This window comes from Mastigoproctus giganteus, chromosome 14 (assembly GCF_048544385.1).
Source record: "Mastigoproctus giganteus isolate SK-2022 chromosome 14, ASM4854438v1, whole genome shotgun sequence".
Lineage (NCBI taxonomy): Eukaryota > Metazoa > Arthropoda > Arachnida > Uropygi > Thelyphonidae > Mastigoproctus > Mastigoproctus giganteus.
Window position 1 is genome coordinate 16921234 of NC_143588.1, and position 20885 is coordinate 16942118.

Sequence of the window (20885 nt, forward strand, 5' to 3'; positions counted from 1 at the left end):
TTTATTGATTTCTGGGAAAACATCCACATATGCATTACCAGAAACTGGTATATCTGGGAAAAAGGTACACAAAAATATTCCCAAAACCATCCTAGAAGAATGTATACATTTTTTTAAATTTTTTTATTATTTATTTTTTTTAGCAAATGGCTGAAAAAAAAAGCCTTACTAATTTTTGGTAATTAGCTTGTGGAATGGTTCCATTGTTTTTGACTGTGCTTTTGTACTTGCCACTCTGTGTAACTGAGAAGACACGGGAAATCATATTTTCACTAGGAGAACACTGTGTTTCCATTTGATTGGCATTCAATTCCTTGAACACTCATCTGGGAGATACTTTTGACATCTTCAGGCAGTCATGTAGGATTTCACATGCTAGAATCTTGTGAGATACCAAGAGCTTCTGAAAGGTTCTTAACCGTTGAATGCCTCTCCAACATGACAAGAACTTGCCCATGTTGCACATTATCAAATCACTGGCCTGCTAGAATGTGCTTTATCATTAACACTCCATGGCCCAACTTGAAATTATTCACTCAATAAAGCAGAGGTTTCTCTACACTAATTCATGGTGAATATCAGCAGCAAACTTTCTCACGCAAACAACAAACCTGATCACAGCATGCTGTTCATTTCTATCCTACATCTACCATTCTCTTTAGTATCACAGATGTCATCTGATGAAAAAAGCAGAAAACAAATCACAATGATGTAGAAATTTTGGAATGCTTTCTGCAGGTGTATGGAGGCATCTGCCTGCAAACTAATTGTCTGGTTTCATTCTCTTGCTGCTAGTTTAGGAACAGTTGGCTGCTGATCACTACTTTGACTGAACCTTGTAGTGTAGGAAATGGTTCAACATGATAATGCAAAAGGGTTTCTCATTCATATTTCTTATCTACCATTAATAACCCTTGTTCTAACTTCCAAAAACTACTTTGCTTGCTTTCTTTCTACAATTTTTTTTTACCCTGCCTCTCTAAGTTATTTAAATTAATTTTGTTTCATGTGCAGCACTTGGCAACCATAAAATCCATTCCTGTCAAAAAGAAAAAAATATAATAACTGGAGATTCCAAATCTGGAGAGAAAAGGGGATAAAATGTTATTACCTTTGATAGAAAGATTGAAATATCAATGTTTGAAATAAAACCTCTAAGTGCAATTACTGCGAAAGGCTGATGAATATGCCCTTCATATGTTGCCTGATTCCATATGTCTGGACAAAATCAATTATTGTTTCCTAGAGGAAATTATTTATTCCTTCAAAATTATTTGGTCGCATTGTAGATTAAAATTTTAAGCTACAATGAAAATGAGGACAAAAATATTGCTTACTTTTAAACTGTTCCTTTTTTTTAAATGAAAACCCAAGGCATGAAAGGTATTAGAAACTATGGTACTTAGTACTATAGGTTCTCATAGCACTTAGTACCGTGTAGGGGCTGAAGGTTGAGAAGATGAAAAAAGATACTTCTTAACATTAGACGTGAATTTCTGTAGATTGTAATTTTTAGGAAAACCATTCCAGAAAATGGATTACAGTGTTTGAAGACTACAATGCAGATTACAGTGTTTGGAGACTAGGCACCTGCAAGGTGATCTGATTGAGGTATATAAAGCTTTGAACGATTTGAGCATGCTCAATGCTGATGGGATTCTTTCTCTTGCTCAGAATAATCACCTGAGAGGGCATAAATTCAAATTGAGGCAGTTGTAAGATATATGTGCGGAAGTTTGCCTTTAGCCAGCGGGTAGTTGATTGGTGGAACAGACTTCCACCTTTTGTTGTGGAAGTTGATAGCCTAAATAAATTTAAGGCTGAGCTGGACAGGTATCTGGGATGAACGGAGGGGTGAAATTGGAGCGTTTTTTTTTTTTTTTTTTGGCTGAGGCTGCAGAAGCTTGCTTTCTTGCATCGTATGCCTCTACTAATGCTAATGCTAAAGTCAAATGGCAAAAGGACTATACTGTCATGAAGAGAATGCAGTCCACCCCTCACCCCCACTTCATTATAATGAGAAATAGAGAGCTTATTTGTGTACAACTACTGAAACCCCCCAAAATCTGAAATCCAACATTTGGCACCATCCACCATTTTTTGGCTATACAGTAAACCCCCGCTATTCGCGGTCGCTGATTTAATATAAAATGAAACCTAAAAAAATGTGAATTTTAAATCGCCATGAACATTTTCCGCCATAAAAAAACATGGGCGTGGCTAAAATCATCTTTCCCGGTCAAAACAGCACTCAGTGGGTGGGGGAGGAGAGGGGTGACAAAATCGTGAGCGTGGATGTTTCTCTCTAATCCTTGTTCAGTATGTGTTATGCGCTTGTCATGGAATGTTTTGTCATTTGCTTTTAATTTTATAAATTGATATGCTTACAAAAGTGAAAAATCTACCGTTTTGCAGTGTGTTAGTGTAAACAGACTTTTTTGAGTGTGTTAACGGAAAAAAGTGACTTTATTATGGACAAGTTCTTTTCTAACCCCTACAAAAATATGGCTAGGAATAACAAGGGAATTGTGAAAAAATCAAAGAAGGTGATGACATTAGCGAGTAAAATTCAGTTATTAGACAAAATTTTTAATGGTGAAAGTGTCTCCTCAGTGGAAAAACATTATAAAATCAATTAGTCAACGGTACAATCAATCAAGAAATCGGAAGAAAAAATCCGCCGTAGTGTCCGTGAAAACACGCTAATTGCTTCAAAAATTTGCTCTGTAAGTTGTGATGTTAAATTAGAAAAATGGAAAAAGTTTTAAATCTGTGGATAGAAGACCGAACTCAAAGTAAAATTCCGTTAAGTTCACTCATCATTCGTGAAAAGGCAAAACTCCTTTATCAACACTTTAGCGAAACTGGTGATAGCACTGGCGGTATAAGTTTTTTAGCTATAGCAAAGGCGCTGGATTGAAAGATTTGTTTGAAATTTCTAATAAATATTAGATTTAATATTAAATCGTTTCTTATTTCCATTTTGATGCCTTATGCTTGCATTTCACTATGTACTGTCTATGTACATAGTTATTATGAAGGTACATATAATACATAGACAAAATTTTAGACTAGTTTTTCTTATATATTTCATACTTTGGAACGGAACCCCTTTATTACTATGGGAGCCATAACTCAGTATTCGCGTCATTTCTCAGGAACGTAACCCCTGCGAATAGTGGGGTTTACTGTATTTAGGAAAGTAAGCGAATCTGGCATATAACCTGAGAATTAGCAAATTTTGTTAGATTAGCAATTTCACCATGTCTTAGAGCTGAATGTGCAGTGCCAAGATTTCACTTCAGAACCCAGTTTTTACTGTTCTCCAACTACACAGAAAAATTTATTAGGTTATGGAATTGTCTATTGGTGAACAAGATTAGTGACTCTGATAATAAGCAATGGTTCATTCGGTTTCTCAGTTTCACAATTTGTATAGAAAACATCAGAATGAGGTAACAAGTTACTACATGTAAATGTTTCAGAACTTTGAGAATACCTTTAGCAAGCAACACTGACATAACTTTCTCATATTTGCCATAAGCCACCTTAAAGAAAATTATGTAGTCCAAAGAACTGTGGTTTTTCAAAATACATACACAAGCCTTTACCTATTGGAATTATGACTGTATTGTCTAAAGCATTTTGTTATTCCCTTTAAAAATACATCACACATATATGGTATATTTTGGAAGGAATTTTTTTACCCTTTATTTTTTTCCCTCCGTATATTTGCATGTTATCTTTCTCTCAGGTGGGGTGGGGGTTGAAACTACACTTGTACAGTACTGTGCACAATGAGCTGTAGTATATTTTTTATGATAATAATATGAACACCCAAAATCTGGAAAATTTCAAGATCCAGTAAGGATCAAGTCCAAAAGTTACAAGATTTCAGAGGTTTAACTGTATTAATGTACATAGTATTGCTAATAACATATTCAGATTAGATTTGAACATACAACTGATATTAATTTTTCTTGTTATTTCACATTATAGTCATAGTGTTAATTAACACGTATACCCAAACAACACAGTAATAAAAACAATTACATAAATTGTTTATTCATTAGAAGGCCATAGCCAGAAGAGTATACAGTAAACCCCCGCTATTCGCGGGGGTTACGTTCCTGAGAAATGCCGTGAATACCGAAAACGCGAATACTGAGTTATGGCTCCCATAGTAATAAAGGGGTTCCGTTCCAAAGTAGGAAATATATAAGAAAAACTAGTGTAAAATTTTATCTATGTATGTATTATACGTACCTTCATAATATGACTATGTACATAGACAGTACATAGTGAAATGCAAGCATATGATCGAAATGAAAATAAGAAACAATTTAATATTAAATGTAATATTTATTAGAAATTTCAAACAAATCTTTCAAACCAGAGCCTTTGCTAGCTTATCCCGCCAGTGCTATCACCAGTTTCGCTAAAGTGTTGATAAAGGAATTTTGCCTTTTCACGAATTATGAGGGAACTTTACGGAATTTTATTTTGAGTTCGGTCTTCTATCCACAGATTTAAAGCTTTTTCCATTTTTTCTAATTTAACATCACGAGTTACAGAGCAAATTTTTGAAGCAATTAGCGCGTTTTCACGGACACTACGGCGGATTTTTTCTTCCGATTTCTTGTTTGATCGTACCGTTGACTCATTGATTTTATAATGTTTTGCCACTGAGGAGACACTTTCACCATTAGAAATTTTATCAAATAACTCAATTTTATTCGCTAATGTCATCACCTTCTTTGATCTTTTCACATTTCCCTTGTTATTCGTAGCCATATTTTTGTAGGGGTTAGAAAGAACTTGTCCACAATAAAGTCACTTTCTTCCGTTAACACACTCGAAAAAGTCTGTTTTACACTGCAAAACGGTAGATTTATCACTTTTGTAAGCATATCAGTTTATAAATTGATATGCTTACAAAATCAATTTATCAGTTTATAAATTGATAAATTTATTCAATTTATAAGCATATAAATCAAAAAGCAAACGACGAAACCTTCCATGACAAGCGCGTAACACATACTGAACAAGGATTAGCGAGAAACATCCACGCTCGCGATTTTGTCACCCCTCTCCCCCGACCCACTGAGCGCTGTTTTGACCGGGAAAGATAATTTTAGCCACGCCATGTTTTTTTATGGCGGAAAATGTTCACGGCATTTTAAAATTCACATTTTTTAGGTTTCATTTTATATTAAATCTGCGACCGCGAATACAGATACCGCGAATAGCGGGGGTTTACTGTATATTCATTATGACTGAATGTATATTGAATTTGTGGTGTCCACACCTTAAGCAGTGCCATGATTCACAATGTGCTATGCATTTCTTATGGAAGTGTATGGATTTGAACCTACATACTTGTGACCTTACAAAGACCACAGGAAAGACCTTATAGAGACCACAGTTAACCAAGCTGACTCAAATAATTAACAAAAATTGAATATTATTTTTAAAATTAGAACTTTAAATTATTTACTTAGTGAGGCTCTCACATCAGTAAATGTTTAGAAAAAACAACCCTACAGAACTTAATTTATAAACATTCACAGTTAAATCACAAGTTGCAACATAAGAATAAATGGAAAAGTTACTCTTACATGCTGTTTACTATTTTCTTAAAAATCAGTTTCAGTTTTAAGGAATAATAATATTAACTACTGCCACAAACAAATCAGAATAAAACTATTATATAAAAATTAAGCATTCTGTTACTGAGAAATATCATCTTACCACATGAATATTGAATCTTGTTGTTAAAAGGATTGGAATCCCTAGCGTTTGAAGAATGATTCTGTGCATTTCGTGAACCACTTCTTAATCGTTTTGCAAGAGGCTCCCCAGAATCTTGCTGTCCTTCCCTAAATAAATTATCTGCATTAGCTCTAGAATCCAAAAATCTGCCGTGGGATCTAGAACCTGACGGAATGTTGGCATAGTTACCCTCTTCCAATGTTACATTCTCAACACTGACTTCGTTATGGTGTTCTAAAGAATCAACTTGTGCTGAAACAAAAAGGCACAAAAAGATTTAAATATTTTAATTAAAATTTTTTACAAATATCAAAGGAGGTAACCAACTTTTCATGCAAACTACTTATAAACATTCATTGTTTTCCCTTTTTAATCTTAATAATTAAAACGTCGCAAACATTTGAATAATTGCTTTTTGAACTGAAAGGCAGATTATTATATGAAGTGCAATGACTGCACCAACAAGTCTGTAGCAGATAACTCATCTGCTTTCAAGTGCTTAAATAATCATTATAAGTTGGAAAATGCACCCTAAAAAAAAAAAAAAAAATTTCTGGTGATGTGCATAACCTGAGCTGTTAGAATTTAATGCATTTGCCTAATATCCTATCCCACATGAAATAATTTAAGTGCACTACAGAAGTCTGAATGCCAATCTGAGAAATAAAATATCAGAAACCTAATGCTTGACTGCAATATAAGGTTTACAACTAGTAATATGCAATCGGGAGGGCTACAAAGTGTGTGCACACATGATTCATGACAATAACATATGGCACATGTACTTAACTTCAATTTTAAAATTTTCAAAATAATATATTCAAACAAAATTAAGTTAAAAATATATGTGTACTGTTTAAAGATGAAAGCTATATCCAGAGCCAAATGTTTTTCTCAAAATGTGATTTATTAAGTTAATAATAATAAATAATGGTAAATAAAATTTCAGTCAAGTTTATTTAAAGTAGATAGAAGTAAAATTTGTTACTCTGATGCATAAGTTAAGTGAAGAATGCTAATATACTGTATTTTGAGATATTATTTGAAACTTGCAGAATATGGAAAAATATAAAATTTTATGAAATCTGATGCATTTGCCCATATCTCTGCAAGAATTTGTATCAGAGGAGAGCAGAGTTCATACCTGTGTATTGAAGCAAGTCTCATCAATGTAGATGTGGGACTCCTTGTTCAGGTGCTTATGAAGTTGGCTAACAGATGAGTGATGGATGATATTGCAGAAGACATTTTGGTGAAGTACTGGAGTAAAAGCTTCCTTTCTGATTAATGTGCAGATATGAATACAAAGTTAACAAGTAAACTCTAATAATAATAATTGTTGTTAGGTTGAATTTTAATGTGTAAAAGAAGCAAATTGGTTCAAAAATTTGACACTAAAATGCTGAAGGAATACAATATAAGAAATAATTTAATTTTAGATGATGAAATAATGAATTTCTCAGTTCCTTTTCTTTCTTTGTTTCTTTTCTTTTTTTTTTTTTTTTTTTTGGATTTTTAAACATGATTTTTTGTCAAGTTGTGAGCATTAAAACTTGAAATTAACTAATAAGTGTAGATTCTCTGCAATACTCAAAAGCAGATACTGAAAAAATACTGTCACTCTGAAATAACTTTATAAATAATTAAAATATATGCTATTCATTATTTCTACAAATAAATTGGAGTCATCTTCCATTCTTGTGGTTTGTTTTATTTGCAATCCTCTGCTGGATAGCAGTGAAGGAAAGCACTTAATATTTTCAGCCACTGAAAAAAAGAAAGCATTGAAGAGCCACTTTTAGAAAACTGATAAATATCAAAATGCATAATTTAGCAAAGAGGTGGTATTTTTAACATGCAAGAAAAAATACAAAAAAAAAAAAAAAAAAAATCTTTGCAGTACTTTTAAAGGATCACAAAACTTAGAACTCACTATTTTTCCATTACAGTTCACTTATGATTTATGAATACTGTGATGAAACCAAAAACTTTAAGAGTTTTCTTTGTAGAACCTTCCAGTATCTGTATTGTGAAATTCTCCAAAGGAATCAGCATCTACTGTGATGAACACAGTGAAAAACTTTGATAAAAAGCTATTAAAAAAAATTTATGAAGTCAGTGTATCAATTTTCTTCTATGAACTTTGCATTCAGACTTGATGTTGCATTTGGTTTCCTAAATTTCTCATATTCTTGTATACCATTACACTGTTTCTGCAGGAGTTACCTAAAAGTAAATAACTATGATAGTAACTATATAATGTGGACTAGAGTGAAAAATATAAATTATGAAATTTTCCATGTACATCTTTGCAAAACTGAACATATTAAAGTGCAATACCAAATTTAAGAATATTTTAAACTCTTGGCCTGTATTCAGTTAGTTATTTAAAGTACAAGATGGATATTTTGCAAGCAGAATCTTCTGCTTCAAAACTTTATAGACACCATGTTAAAGATATTATGGGAAAAAAAAAACATTTAATCAAAATAACCTTACCAAAACCTAAGCTCTCATTTTCAGAAGTTTTGTATATCCATTTCATTATCTGAGTGACCTCCAAATTTTGTTTTTTATGGAGTACATAAGCAATAAATAGCTTTATCATTACACCGCTATCACATGAGGAATTCTGAACTGCCTCAAAAACAAAACTAATGCTTTAAAATTTAAATGTTTGATATGCAACAAGAAATAAACAGCACATTTATTATATTTCAGCTTTTCCTCTCCTCTTTGAAAATGTGAAGAGTTTGAATTTGTTACCAAATCTTCCATACTCCATTGAAAGCAATTAATGCAATGAGAACTGATGTAGCCAAGGTTAAATTCTGTATATTCCAATGTATAAGTTAATTCAACATACAAGTAGACTTCTATTTTTAGCTTTGAAGATTCTGCCTATCATATATTCGCCATATAAATCAATCCCTTTTTACAGTCATCTTTCAAATCTTACATATGTTACAGTAAAACCTGCATTAAGAACCACTGCTCTTTCTTTTAAGAGTTTACACTGCGATATTTTATTATACTGTACAGAAAGTGGTAAGCATATACAATATTCCCTTACTTAACTTTTCTTTGTTCTTTTGCCGATTTTATGATTTATTAATAGAATATCCTTTCAAAATAACACTTGTTTTTCTCATTCCCATGGTGGTTCCTATAAAGTGTTTCAACTGTATATGTCACATACAAAGGTAGTTATAATTAGGCTTCAGCTGCTTTGATTCTGATTTCTGAGCAGCAAGTGTCACACTGCACTTATACCCAAACAGATAAAGTACCCAAATTGTAACAATTATTATGCAAAAAAATAATGATGTGAAAGGCATTCACACAGATTATAATAATTATGAGAGAACATAACACTCGTAGAACTTCATTATTTGATTTTACTAGAACTAAATTTAAAGAAAATTCAAAACTTTCTTTATTTTAATTTCCAGTAAAATAAAATTAAAAGTTGTAAGTAGTAGTGTGTTTTCCTATAACAAAAATAATATCCACTGCTCTCCCTCTTGGATAGCTGAATTTATCAGAAAGAATTTACGTGGCAGAGACTACATCAATATCATCATATTTTATGGATTTGAAATTTGAAGAAAACGTGCGGATAACTTCTCACTATCAAACAGACACCACGATCTTGCTATCTATACCCAAGATCATATCTCTGCATCAATAAATGGATCCACACATTTCTAGACACCTCTCACACAATCTTAAAACTGGTTGAATATTTTGCATTTTACTCTGGTAATTAAAGCACAAAAATTATCTTAATTCATCTTTTACACCAAGCAGGCAAGCAGATGGCACCAAGGCTTTTAAAGCATCTGAATATTATTATCATGGTATCTGTATATATTATTATCAGCAAGGAGTTTAGTAAATAAATTTGATGAATTTGAAGTGCTGGTCAAAACATCAAAGGCAAATATTGTTGGGATATCAGAGAAGCAGTGTCACACAGATATAAGGAATGTGGAATTGGAAATTGGGGAATACGATGTGTACAGAAAGGATAGACAGGACATGAAGGGAGGAGGGATTATGCTCTTAGTTAAGAAACACAAAATTTAAGGAAGTATATCCAGTTGACGTAGGTAGATAGTGCAATGTTGAGTCAGTTTAGTGTGACATAAGCACTGGAAACGCAAAATTGAGAGTAGAGGTTTGTTATAGGCCTAATGACTCTGATGAGTACAATGAACAATTATACAGAGAGTGGGCCAGTAAATTAGTGTCTTATAATGGGGGATTTTAACTTCCCAGATATAGACTGGAACTTGTGGGTTGGCCACTCACACACTAGCAAGTCTTTTGTGGATTTATTGGATGATTGTTTTCTACATCAGCATGTTCGGGAGCAACTAGAGGGAGTAATACTCTTGATTTGATTATTAGTAGTGATTCTTCATGCATTAAGATAAAGGAACCACTAGGTGGAGGTGACCACAGTGCGCTGATGTGGGATTTACTCAAAGATGTAACTACAATCGGGGGTAACGGAAAGGGCTTTTGCTTTCGTAAAGGTGACTACAGTGGTCTCAGACAGTTTTTAACTTCTATACAGTGAGACCAACTGATGACGTTACCAACAGCAAATTCTAAATGGGAAGCATTCAAGGAGGTAATCTACTAGATTTTTGTTCCAAATAAGAAATATTGTTCAAGGTTTAGGCCTAAATGGATGTCAGATGAACTAATGAGACTTGTGGCAAAGAAGAAAAATGCATGAGATGCATATAAACTAACAAGTGACGCAGAAGCCTATGGTAGATATAAGCTGGTCTGTATTTAAGTCACAAAGGAAGTTAGATAGGCGAAGGCAGATTAAGAGAGATCCTTGGCAAGAGATGCAAAGAGTTCTTTACTTATATAAACCATAGAAGGAAGGTAATGAATCAGATTGGTCCATTTGATATCGATAGTTCGACTGCTGATGATCCTGCTCAGGTAGCTGACAAAACTGAATGAGTATTTTGCATCTACATTCACACATGAGGAGATATTCTGGGAGGTGAATGCCAGAAGTTTATCAAACTCTGGCACACAGCTAAATAATTTTGTAATAAATGAGAGCAAAGCGGAGGAAAAATTGTTGAAGTTAAACACAAGAAAGGTACCTGGGATGGATGGGATCTATCGAGTTATACTGAGGGAGGCTGCAAAGGAACTAAGCAAATCCTTAGCCATAATTATGAGAGCATCCTTGTATTCAGGGGAGGTCCTCACAGATAGGAGATGTGCAAATGTATCCCCAACTTACAAAGGGTGACAAGTAATTACAGACCTGTTAGTTTAACTTCTGTTCCGGGAAAATAATGGAGTCACCGGTTAAAGAAGCTTTGCAGGATCATCTGGACAAGACTGCAGTAATAAGTCATACGGGATTGGTTTGTTAACCTTATTTTTTTTATGTGAACCCCAAACACGAGAGGTATTAGAACCTATAGTACTTAGTACCATGCTTGGGTTTGAGGTTAAGAAGACGAAAGAAGATATTTGTTGACATTGGACTTGAACTTCTGTAGATTGTAATTTTCAGGAAATACGTATGAAGGTTGTTCCAGAAAACGGCAGTTGAATGAATAAATGAGGAAGATGAAAAGATGAAAAAAGGCGGCAAAGAATAGGAGTAAGTTCAGGAGCACAGGTTTTGAGAACAAGTGGAGAAATACCATCAGGACCTGGAGCTTTCTTAGCATCAAGATTCATCAAAATCCTTCTGATATCCTTTTGACGGAAGACCACAGGAGGCATTGAATGGAGCGTGTTGGGAATGGTGGGAGGTGTTTTACCAAGATCATTAATACATGAGCTGGAAGAAAAATGGAATGCTAGCAGGTCAGCTTTATCCTTGGCTGAAGTGGCAACAGAACCATCTGGTTTGGACAGAGGTGGGAGCAAAGATGGGCAAAAGTTGCAGCCAATAGCTTTGGCAAGAGACCAGAATGCTCGGCTACCATTAGGGCAAGAAGCAAGTTTTCTACTCTTAGCCTGTTCAAACTCTAGTTTGGACTGATTAATAACTGCTTTACAACTGTTGCGAGCTTTGGTGTAGGAAGAAAATGAAACTGAAGAATTAGAAACAAGCCAATTACGATATGCAACATTCTTCTCTTGGACAGCTTTAGCACATTTATTGGAAAACCAAGGTTTAGATAAATTACGAGATTTTAAAGTGGAGTGTGGGATAAGGGATTCCATTCCTGCAAGAATAATTTCACTGACACGATCTGAGCAAACGTTGACATCAGAAGTTTTGAAACAGTAATCCGACCAAGGAAAAGAAGTCTCGCAGGTCATCCCATTTTGCATTCTTGTAATGCCAAACAACACGTGGTTGGGAATAGCCATGAGATAAAGGTTCCATTTAACTGGTTACACTGTGATGTGGTCACAAAGGAACTGGATGTAAAAAATAATTTTGATGTCAAATACTTGGATTTTAGAAAAGCTTTTGATACTGTTGTACATGGAAGACTACTGTACAAATTAGAGCAGTATGGCATTAAGGGCAAGTTGCTGCTATAGTTAGAGCTGTTTGAGTGGAATAAGACAGAGTGGTAATCAACGGACACTGCTCTTTGTGGACCAATGTTATTAGTGGAGCCCCCCCCAGGGTTTGTTGTTGGGCCCACTGTTGTTTTCTGTATTTATTAATGATACTGCTGAAAGCATATCAGGTTTAATTTCCAAGTTTGCAGATGATACAAAGGTTGGCAGTGTTGTTAATGACAGTAGCTACTAAAACAGAATCTAGAAATATTGAGCAGATGTGCTGAGAGGTGGCAACTGAATTTTAACATTGACAGCATATGGATAGCAGTAACCCCATATCAACTGTGTAGTAGAGAATTAAAAAGACCTGGGGGTAATTATGCAGTCTCATATGAAGTTTTCTGAGCAGTGCAGACAATCTGCAAGAGTAGCTCATGGTGTCTTGTCAATGATATAAGGGATTTGATTTTTCTAAAAGGGATATGGAGGTGATTATCCCCTTGTATAAGGCAATGGTCAGGCCACACCTTGAGTACTGTATACAGGTGTGGAGGCCTCATTATAGGAAGGATGTAGAGCTGCTGGAAAGAGTACAGAGAAGGGCAATGAGATTGGTGAATGGAACAAAGGGTTGCTGTTACAAAGAAAGGCTTAAGCTCTGCAAACTACGGTTGCACCTCAATCAGATCCCCTTGCACCTGCAAGGGGATCTGATTGAGGTGCATAAGGCCTTGAATGGTTTGAGCAAGGTCAATGCTGATGGGATTTTTTCTCTTGCGCAGATTAATCGCCTGATGGGACATCAAACTGAGGAAAAACAGTTGTCGAACAGATGTGTGGAAATTTGCCTTTAGCAAGCGGGTGGCTGATTACTGGGACAAACTTCCATCTGTTGTTTTAGAAGATGACAGCTTAAATAACTAGAAAAACATTTAGAGCGAATTGATGGGTGAAATGGGAAGGGTTTCTTTTTGTTTTCTTTTGCCCGATGCTGTATAAGCTTGCTTTCTTGCATCATATGTCTCTACTAATGCTAATGATTTATATCAGCATATTTCCATCTAAGGCCAAACTCCACTGTGTAAAATGTTTGTATAACAGTGTTCGTGGGTCAATTTGCATGTTTTGAAGGTTAAAAATGTGGAATAACTCACAAAGAAAAACCATGCTTTCTCTCTCTCTCTCTCTCTCTCTGCCCAAAATTGGCTGACTAAAGGAGCCTCTATAGCTGGATATGGTCACATTGCCTGCAAGAAATATAATTTATATGCAGAAGTATATTGCACAAATATAGTGTTTAATAAAATAAATTTTCTATTTATACATTGGAATGGCCACATAGGTCAAGAGATATTCACAACTTTAATTCCTGGGTGGGGGGGGAGATAGTACAAGAATACTGCATTTAGCAATCTTGCAGACCAGAACTACGGTAAACTAAAAACCCATGTACTACTGTAGCTTCATGTTTAACCTGTTACACCACAGTATTAGACAGCAGCCTCAAACATCCAAAGCAGTTTATTATAGTGGCAACACACTGACCACATGTAAATTTTCTGAGGTTCAGTCCATCAGTCCCTGTTCAACAGTTTATATTTATGCTCCTTGGTCATTTTGTCCCATTTCAATGTGAAAATTCCACCATCACTTAATTCGCTCTCCTCTCAATCCTTATGCATCTCAGTCAGATCCACTCCCCCCCACGAAATATCTTGCTTCCAATCTCTGTAACACACACCTTTGTGATCTCCCCTCATGCGGATGCTCCTTTGCTATTGACACTAGACAAGTTGCTCATCATTGACCATTTCAAGAAGCTCAGTGTCTTTTCTCAGGTATGGTCTCAAAACGAACACAATATTCCAAATGCAGTCTCACTGTTGACTTAGATAATGGACTGCAACCTCATTTTCTGAGAGAAGTTTCTGTAACCAACAACAAAGCACCATGCTTGATTCTAGCTGCCTTCAGCTCTATATCGCACATAGTGGGATATAGAGCTGAAGGGCATAAATGAGGAAAGAGATGGTTCACAGAGCTGAAGGGCATAAATATCCTAAATGTAAAACCTTACATTTGGCAGCAACACAATGTTCAAATAAACAGAGTTTAAAAAATGATTTCTTTTGACAAGCAACTGATATCCATAGTAAATATCTGCTTTATATTGATAAAACAGATACCAAGTGATGATGGTAAGAATAATTTTTAAACAGATATATATATTTGCTCGCCTTTCAAAGCCCACAATTTTTTTTTACCTTCTTCAAGGAGCATCACTAAGAGCAACATAATGCAGTCCCAAAACCTGTGCTTACAGGTTTTGGGACTGCATCATATTGCTCTCTGTTAGTAAAATAAACCTGTGCTTACAGGTTTTATGACCTTCAGCATACTGTATACACTTACAGCTTCCTTAACCATTTATTCAGAACTGTAATAAAATTACAGTAAAATAAACTTTTAAAAGAAAGAGCAAAAATATAAGAATAAAACATATACAGTGGTTCTTAAAGTAAATTTTATTGATACATGAGATGCAAAAGATAACTATAAAGCAGGGAGGGTTGACCTATGCAAAGAATATATGAATTTAAGACAAAAAACAGGTGACAATATGCTGGTTTATATACTATGTCTATACAAGGGTATGTTCACAGAACAATTTGCATTTGCATAAACTGAAAAACCTGAAGTAACTCAGGAGAAACCCTACTCTCTCACCTGAGATCAGGTATTGCAGTGCCTTTGGGAAATACTCCAGACCCCAAACAGGATTCAAACCAAGACCATTCCAAAGAAGTAATAAGTAGTTCACCACTTGTCACTTCTTGGAGAGGTCTGGGTTGGAATCCTGTTTACTGTCATAGAGGACTTCTTCAGTAGTGAAAACTTGCATGCCATGCCAGGTCCTTGTATCACACATGCACATTACAGTATAACACAGCAGGTCAGACATGTCACCATCTAATCACTTACAGCATTTTTTTAAAAGGCTTTGGTTTTGTTTTAATCTTTCTCTTTCCCTCTCTCACACACACACCCCTAAGAACCAAAACGGATAACTGAAAAATAAAAACGGTAGCAAAAAAATATAGTAAGTAGATGTCTTGCATGGAGTAGCAGAGGAGAAAAAAATAAAAAATAAAAAAATAAAAAAAATATATAAATATATATATATACACACACACACACATAGTCGAACCTCTATATAACGAAATATGACCTTTCCAATAATGAAAAATACTGTAATTCAACATTCAGAAATATAGTAAAAGATGGGAAATAAACGGGAATGAATAAATTTTAAAACAATTAATTTATTAATAGATATATATTAAGAAATGACTACTTACACTGATGTGCACAATATATTAGTATGCTTTTAAAAATTATTTCATAAAATATTCGGTTACTTTTTGTTGTACACTGGATTTTCCTGTACAATGTTCATAAAAATGTTCACATTTGTTTAAACACTCAAATATATTTTCTGACATTTTTTTCACACTGAAGGCCTCGATGCAGTTTCAAATGCTGCCAACATTTCATGTTTGGAAGATTTAACGTTGTCCTCATTGCTCTCATTTCCATCCAACTCATCATTGATATTGTCACTAGTTCTTTGAATACTCTCCAAAATGTTGGAGTCACTCAGATATTCAGCTACTGACATTATCAAATCCTAAACATTTGTCAAGAACAATTTCTCCACTGATCAAACCTCTTGGAATTCTTCCCAATTGCTCGATATCATGTAGTAATTCATCCCTCTCATTGGCATTTCAGCAAAACCTGCTTTTGTGAACAATTTATAATTGTTGTCACATCTTGACTCCACGCTTTTGCCAACTCTGATATGCACATCCACAAATCTATAACAGAATCTATACGTTGGTTGATTTCTATCCTCAGTATAATTTTTTTTCAGATGCACCTTTGGTAGTGCATTTTCAAATTATTGTAACGCCTTGGTCCATTGGCTGCAATTTAGACTAGGTATTCGGAGGGAAGAAAACAAGCTTCACACTTGTAAGTTTAGAAATTACTGAGTGAAGGTGGGCAGGGTAGTTGTCGGCAATCAATGTGATTTTTCTGTTTTCTTTTGTCATCTTTCTATCAAAATTTAAAATCCACCGTTCAAAAATTTCACTTGTCATTCAACTCTAACAACTTTACTCCTTTAAAACATCAGGGTTGTTTACTTTTGCCTATTACCAAATGCTTCAGATTTTCATTACCAGCCATATTTGCACCAATCAAGACTAATTTTCTCCACACTATTTTTTACCACCTAAACATTTATCACTTTTAAAAGTCAGTGTCTCATTCGGCAAACATTAAAAAAATGGACCAGTTTCATCAACGCTGAAAATGTCTTTGGGTACAGTCTAGTTTGCTTACAATTTCACTTTCACCAGAAATAACTTTTTCTAGTAGGCCAAGGCGGTTTTTAAATCTGTCCAGCCAACCAAAACTGACTTGGAATGTATTATGCCCCAGAAAAGATACGTATTCCATAGCTACTTCTTTTATTAATGGTCCTGATATCGGCATGTTTTGGTCTCGAATCAACTTCACCCACTTAAAAACAGCTTCATCTACATCTTCATACAGGCATAATTTTTCACACTTCTGAATGGGTCCCGTTTCCTCAAACAGTTTGAGAATTGAAACATGGTTTTTCAGAATGGTCAGCACACTACTGGCAGGAATACCAAATTTTAAAGTGATTTCTTGTTTTTTAATGCCCTGATGTACACTATTAAGCAGTTCCACTTTTTCCACTACACTCAAGGATTTTAGGATTAATGTTATTTGCATGGCAGCTAAAACAAAACTGATTTAGGGGCCACTTTGTACTTATGTAAACAGAGACAAGTGAAATTTAGTGAAAGTGTGGATGACTCATTTCTGTAAAACAACAGATGAATTTCTGGGATAAAGGAAAATCACTCTATCCTAATTCTCTAATAGGGTGCTTATAGTAGAAAACAGGCTGACCAGAGCCAATGTCCATGTTAGAAATATGCCTTAATCTTTGCCAATGACTGTGGACACATAGATAGCACTTGACCTGTGCGCTCGGTACAGTATAGGCAATTCTATAGGTTTTACGGGGACCACTAAATTGCAGAATGTTTTAGCTCTTAATTCATGCTTTCTACAGCATCAGCTCTATTGCCTAAAAGTCAGAGGTGCAAACAATGCATATCCAGGTCTCTCGAAATCAGTTTATTATATGGAAATTTTCTTTGCTACACAGAAACTAATTTCAATGTAATAACCAAAGGGAAATCAAAAAATTTCACTATATGGAAGTTCGTTAAAGAGAGGTCCGACTGTATATTATTATTTTTATAGTTTTTAAATCAATATATTTTAATTATTAACCAATAAATTTTAATTACTGTTATTAAATATTATTTTGTGCCTGTTTGCACACTGTCAAAACAACAATTTTCCATTGACTTGTTCCCAATCTGATGACTTTCCAGTGTATTCCCATATAAAGGTGACTTGCTTTAACCAGAGATGGTACAGACTTGAGTTTCTGATGGCAGACAGAAGAGGGCTTCATATAAAGTCAACTTCAGAAGTCATATGCTTTTCAATAAATACAACATGGAAACCTAATTGAGAAACCTGATTAATTATGCATATCAAAAGTCAATGAAATTTAACATTTGCATCAGTACTGATCTGAAGTCCCAAATGGGAAAGGCAAACACTGAGGTCACAATGGCAGTAGGCAAATATCAGTTATGAAAAGAACACAATAACCTCAGGTTTATCAGACTTGCAATACAGATACAAAATGTAAAACCAAAGTATGGCAAGATTCATTAAATACTAAGGTACATATGAGGGTCAGTCAAAATGTTATCTACCTTGGTAATAAAGACACAACATAGCCTATTTTTTATTTCCAAAATATCTGTAAAAAGAAAAAAAAAAAATTTTTGTTCAGGTTTTTCAGAAAGCCATCTGCTGATTCCTTGAGATCATCACCTGAAAATGATGCAAGTGTTTCTTCAGATTTCTGAAGAGAAAATAATCACTGTGAGCCAGATTTGGACTATAGGACAGGTGGTTTAATTTCTGTAATCTGTAATCTCTTAAGTCAGCAACTGGTTTATGAGACTTGTATACAAAAACACTTTCATGAAGAAGCACGATATCATGTGTCAATATATCTCTCTTACTGTTCCTTTATGGCCCCCCTCCTTAAATTTTTGATTGTTTTTTTAATGCGGCATATAGTCTATTAAAAGAATTCATTCCATATGCCAAATATATGGTGGCCAATTTCACTGTGAGGAAGATTTGCAGTCAGTGGCAGAAAATGTATTTAACTGCTTAGACCAAAATTTTATCTGATATTCAAAAAAGGACAATATCACCAACTGCAATTTTCATGCATTAATTACTTATATTCATTCCCTCCTTTTGCCAAAATTCTGATGGCTCTGTGCTCCAATTTTCCTACTTTAATTCTCTTGTGTTCTTCCATGCTTCCTTCATCATTATAGTGTACTATACCAGCACATTAATGAGAATATGTTAAAAACTAAGTTTCCCTCATATTGAATCCTAATACATTGAAATAGAAAACTTCCTTATACATGGACAAGGACTTCTTTTCTTTTTTTTTTTTTTTTCAACACATAAGTCACTATGTCACCAAGGGGCAGTTCTTATTTTAACAACTTAACAGTCTTGCATCAGTGGTGCCAAGTTTTGGTTTTTATATTTTATGTTTGTAATGTGAGTGGTAATGCTGGGATTATGACATTCATTTCACAATTACCATTTCAGAGGTAAATGTTACACTGGCCATATACATTCTCATCTTGGTTACGGTATGGTAACCCTTTACTGTGTAAATGTCTCTCAACTAGGACAACTGGATATCAAAAACACAACAAACTAGTAATCTATTTATTAACTTACCCTGAAATCTCAACGATGCATTCATCACAAAATATCGTTTTGTGATGAATGCATCACAAAATGATATTTTGTGATGAATGCATCACAAAATGATATTTTGTGATGAATTGCTCTCAAAATTCCAATTCTTTCACTGCCAAGGCTTCCATAATTCCATTGTGACCACAACCACTTTTGTGCCATTCATAAATATGCACATTTTATCAGTATAACTAAAAATATCATGGAATGTGATTCCAAGCAACTGAATGGTACAGTCCATTGGTGGCTGTTTCAAACCACTTTCAAATATATTTCTAGCCTCTCTGTTGCAAGGAAGCATATATATATATCACTTGTCTATCTGATGAATTCTTCCTTGAATTTATTCGAATAATAAATTATATGAAAGCTTATTTTTTTTCAATGTTTGTGTGTTGGATATCATCATTAATGGGAAACATAAAAATATTAATGAGTTTTGAAAATTGAAATAAGGTGGATGAATGTGAAACCCAACTTCACTTTAATTCATTCTAAGTCTGGTACAACTGTAATTATAATATGCCTTTTTTTTGGATAAATACTGCTGTAAACAGAAGTTAATTTCTTAAAATAAAAAAAAAAAAATGTTGATTGTACTAATTAATTCATGCACTTAATACTAATATATTAAATTAGAAAACCTGTAAGTAAACCAGGGCTCTTTTTGTTACTACATATAACATGTCCACTTAAGCAAGTCATTTAATGGGAGGTAACTAATTAGAGAATCCCCACATCTCCCTCCAAACTCAATGATGGCAAGGTTCTGAGTTCAGGAGATATTTCAAGAAAGTAGCATAGGTGAACTATGAATGCAGAGAAGAGTAGCACTGATGATTTCTAAAATTTATATTAGGAATTGTGGTATGCTATAGTTAGATTAGGTAGTTAAAAATAAGTGAGCAGATAAGCAGCTTATCAGAATTGGGTCAATTCTGATAAGCCGCTTGTTATCAATTCTTGACATGTCTCCTTAAATTGATTTCACATACTCCTATGTGATTTTTCCCATTTCATGTTATAATTTTTGGTTTAATATCTAAGTATTAACTGTCAAATATAACCACAACTGCAGCCTCAGCACATTAAGATTTGTTTCTATAGATGTCACATGGTGAATCACTGTCATGCCAACCAAAACTTTACTGTAAAATTTGTTTAAAACACTAAACTATTTCTTTCCAACACTATTATTGTTACTATGCAGGGAAATCCTGATAGAGATACGCAAATTAGTAATTCATACATAACTGACTACAAAACTAAAGGTAACTGATCTACTGAAATTTATAGGAGTAATTGTTCATTATTATACAGAGTGGCACTAATTTGGATCAACTGCTAAAACATACCTTCACTTACTAAAGTCAACTTGCTACACTGCTGCTGCTCATCTACAAAATAGCAATTGCCTGCTGAATGGAAAGGTCCAAAATTCATCCTTTCAGTCATTATCAATAATTACAAAATTCTTTTTTTAAAACTTCCCAACTTCAGTATACTTATAGCTCAAAAGGTCTCAAGTAAAAGAAGGGTTTTATCCAACCATGCAAGACATAAAATGCTTCAAATATTTACCTTACCTAACCTAACCATCAAATATTATCTAATTATTAAAA

General features: G+C 34.3%; 1 protein-coding gene across 1 annotated transcript in view; it reads right to left on the reverse strand.

Annotated features, from left to right (window-relative positions):
• LOC150074996 (death effector domain-containing protein-like) overlaps positions 1 to 20885 on the reverse strand; it is an 88082-nt gene that overhangs the window by 23910 nt on the left and 43287 nt on the right. Inside the window, exon 2 of the mRNA XM_090389283.1 lies at positions 5752 to 6024. Within this exon, the coding sequence (XP_090245409.1) occupies positions 5752 to 6024 (273 nt within the window). The remainder of the gene's footprint in view (positions 1 to 5751; positions 6025 to 20885) is intronic.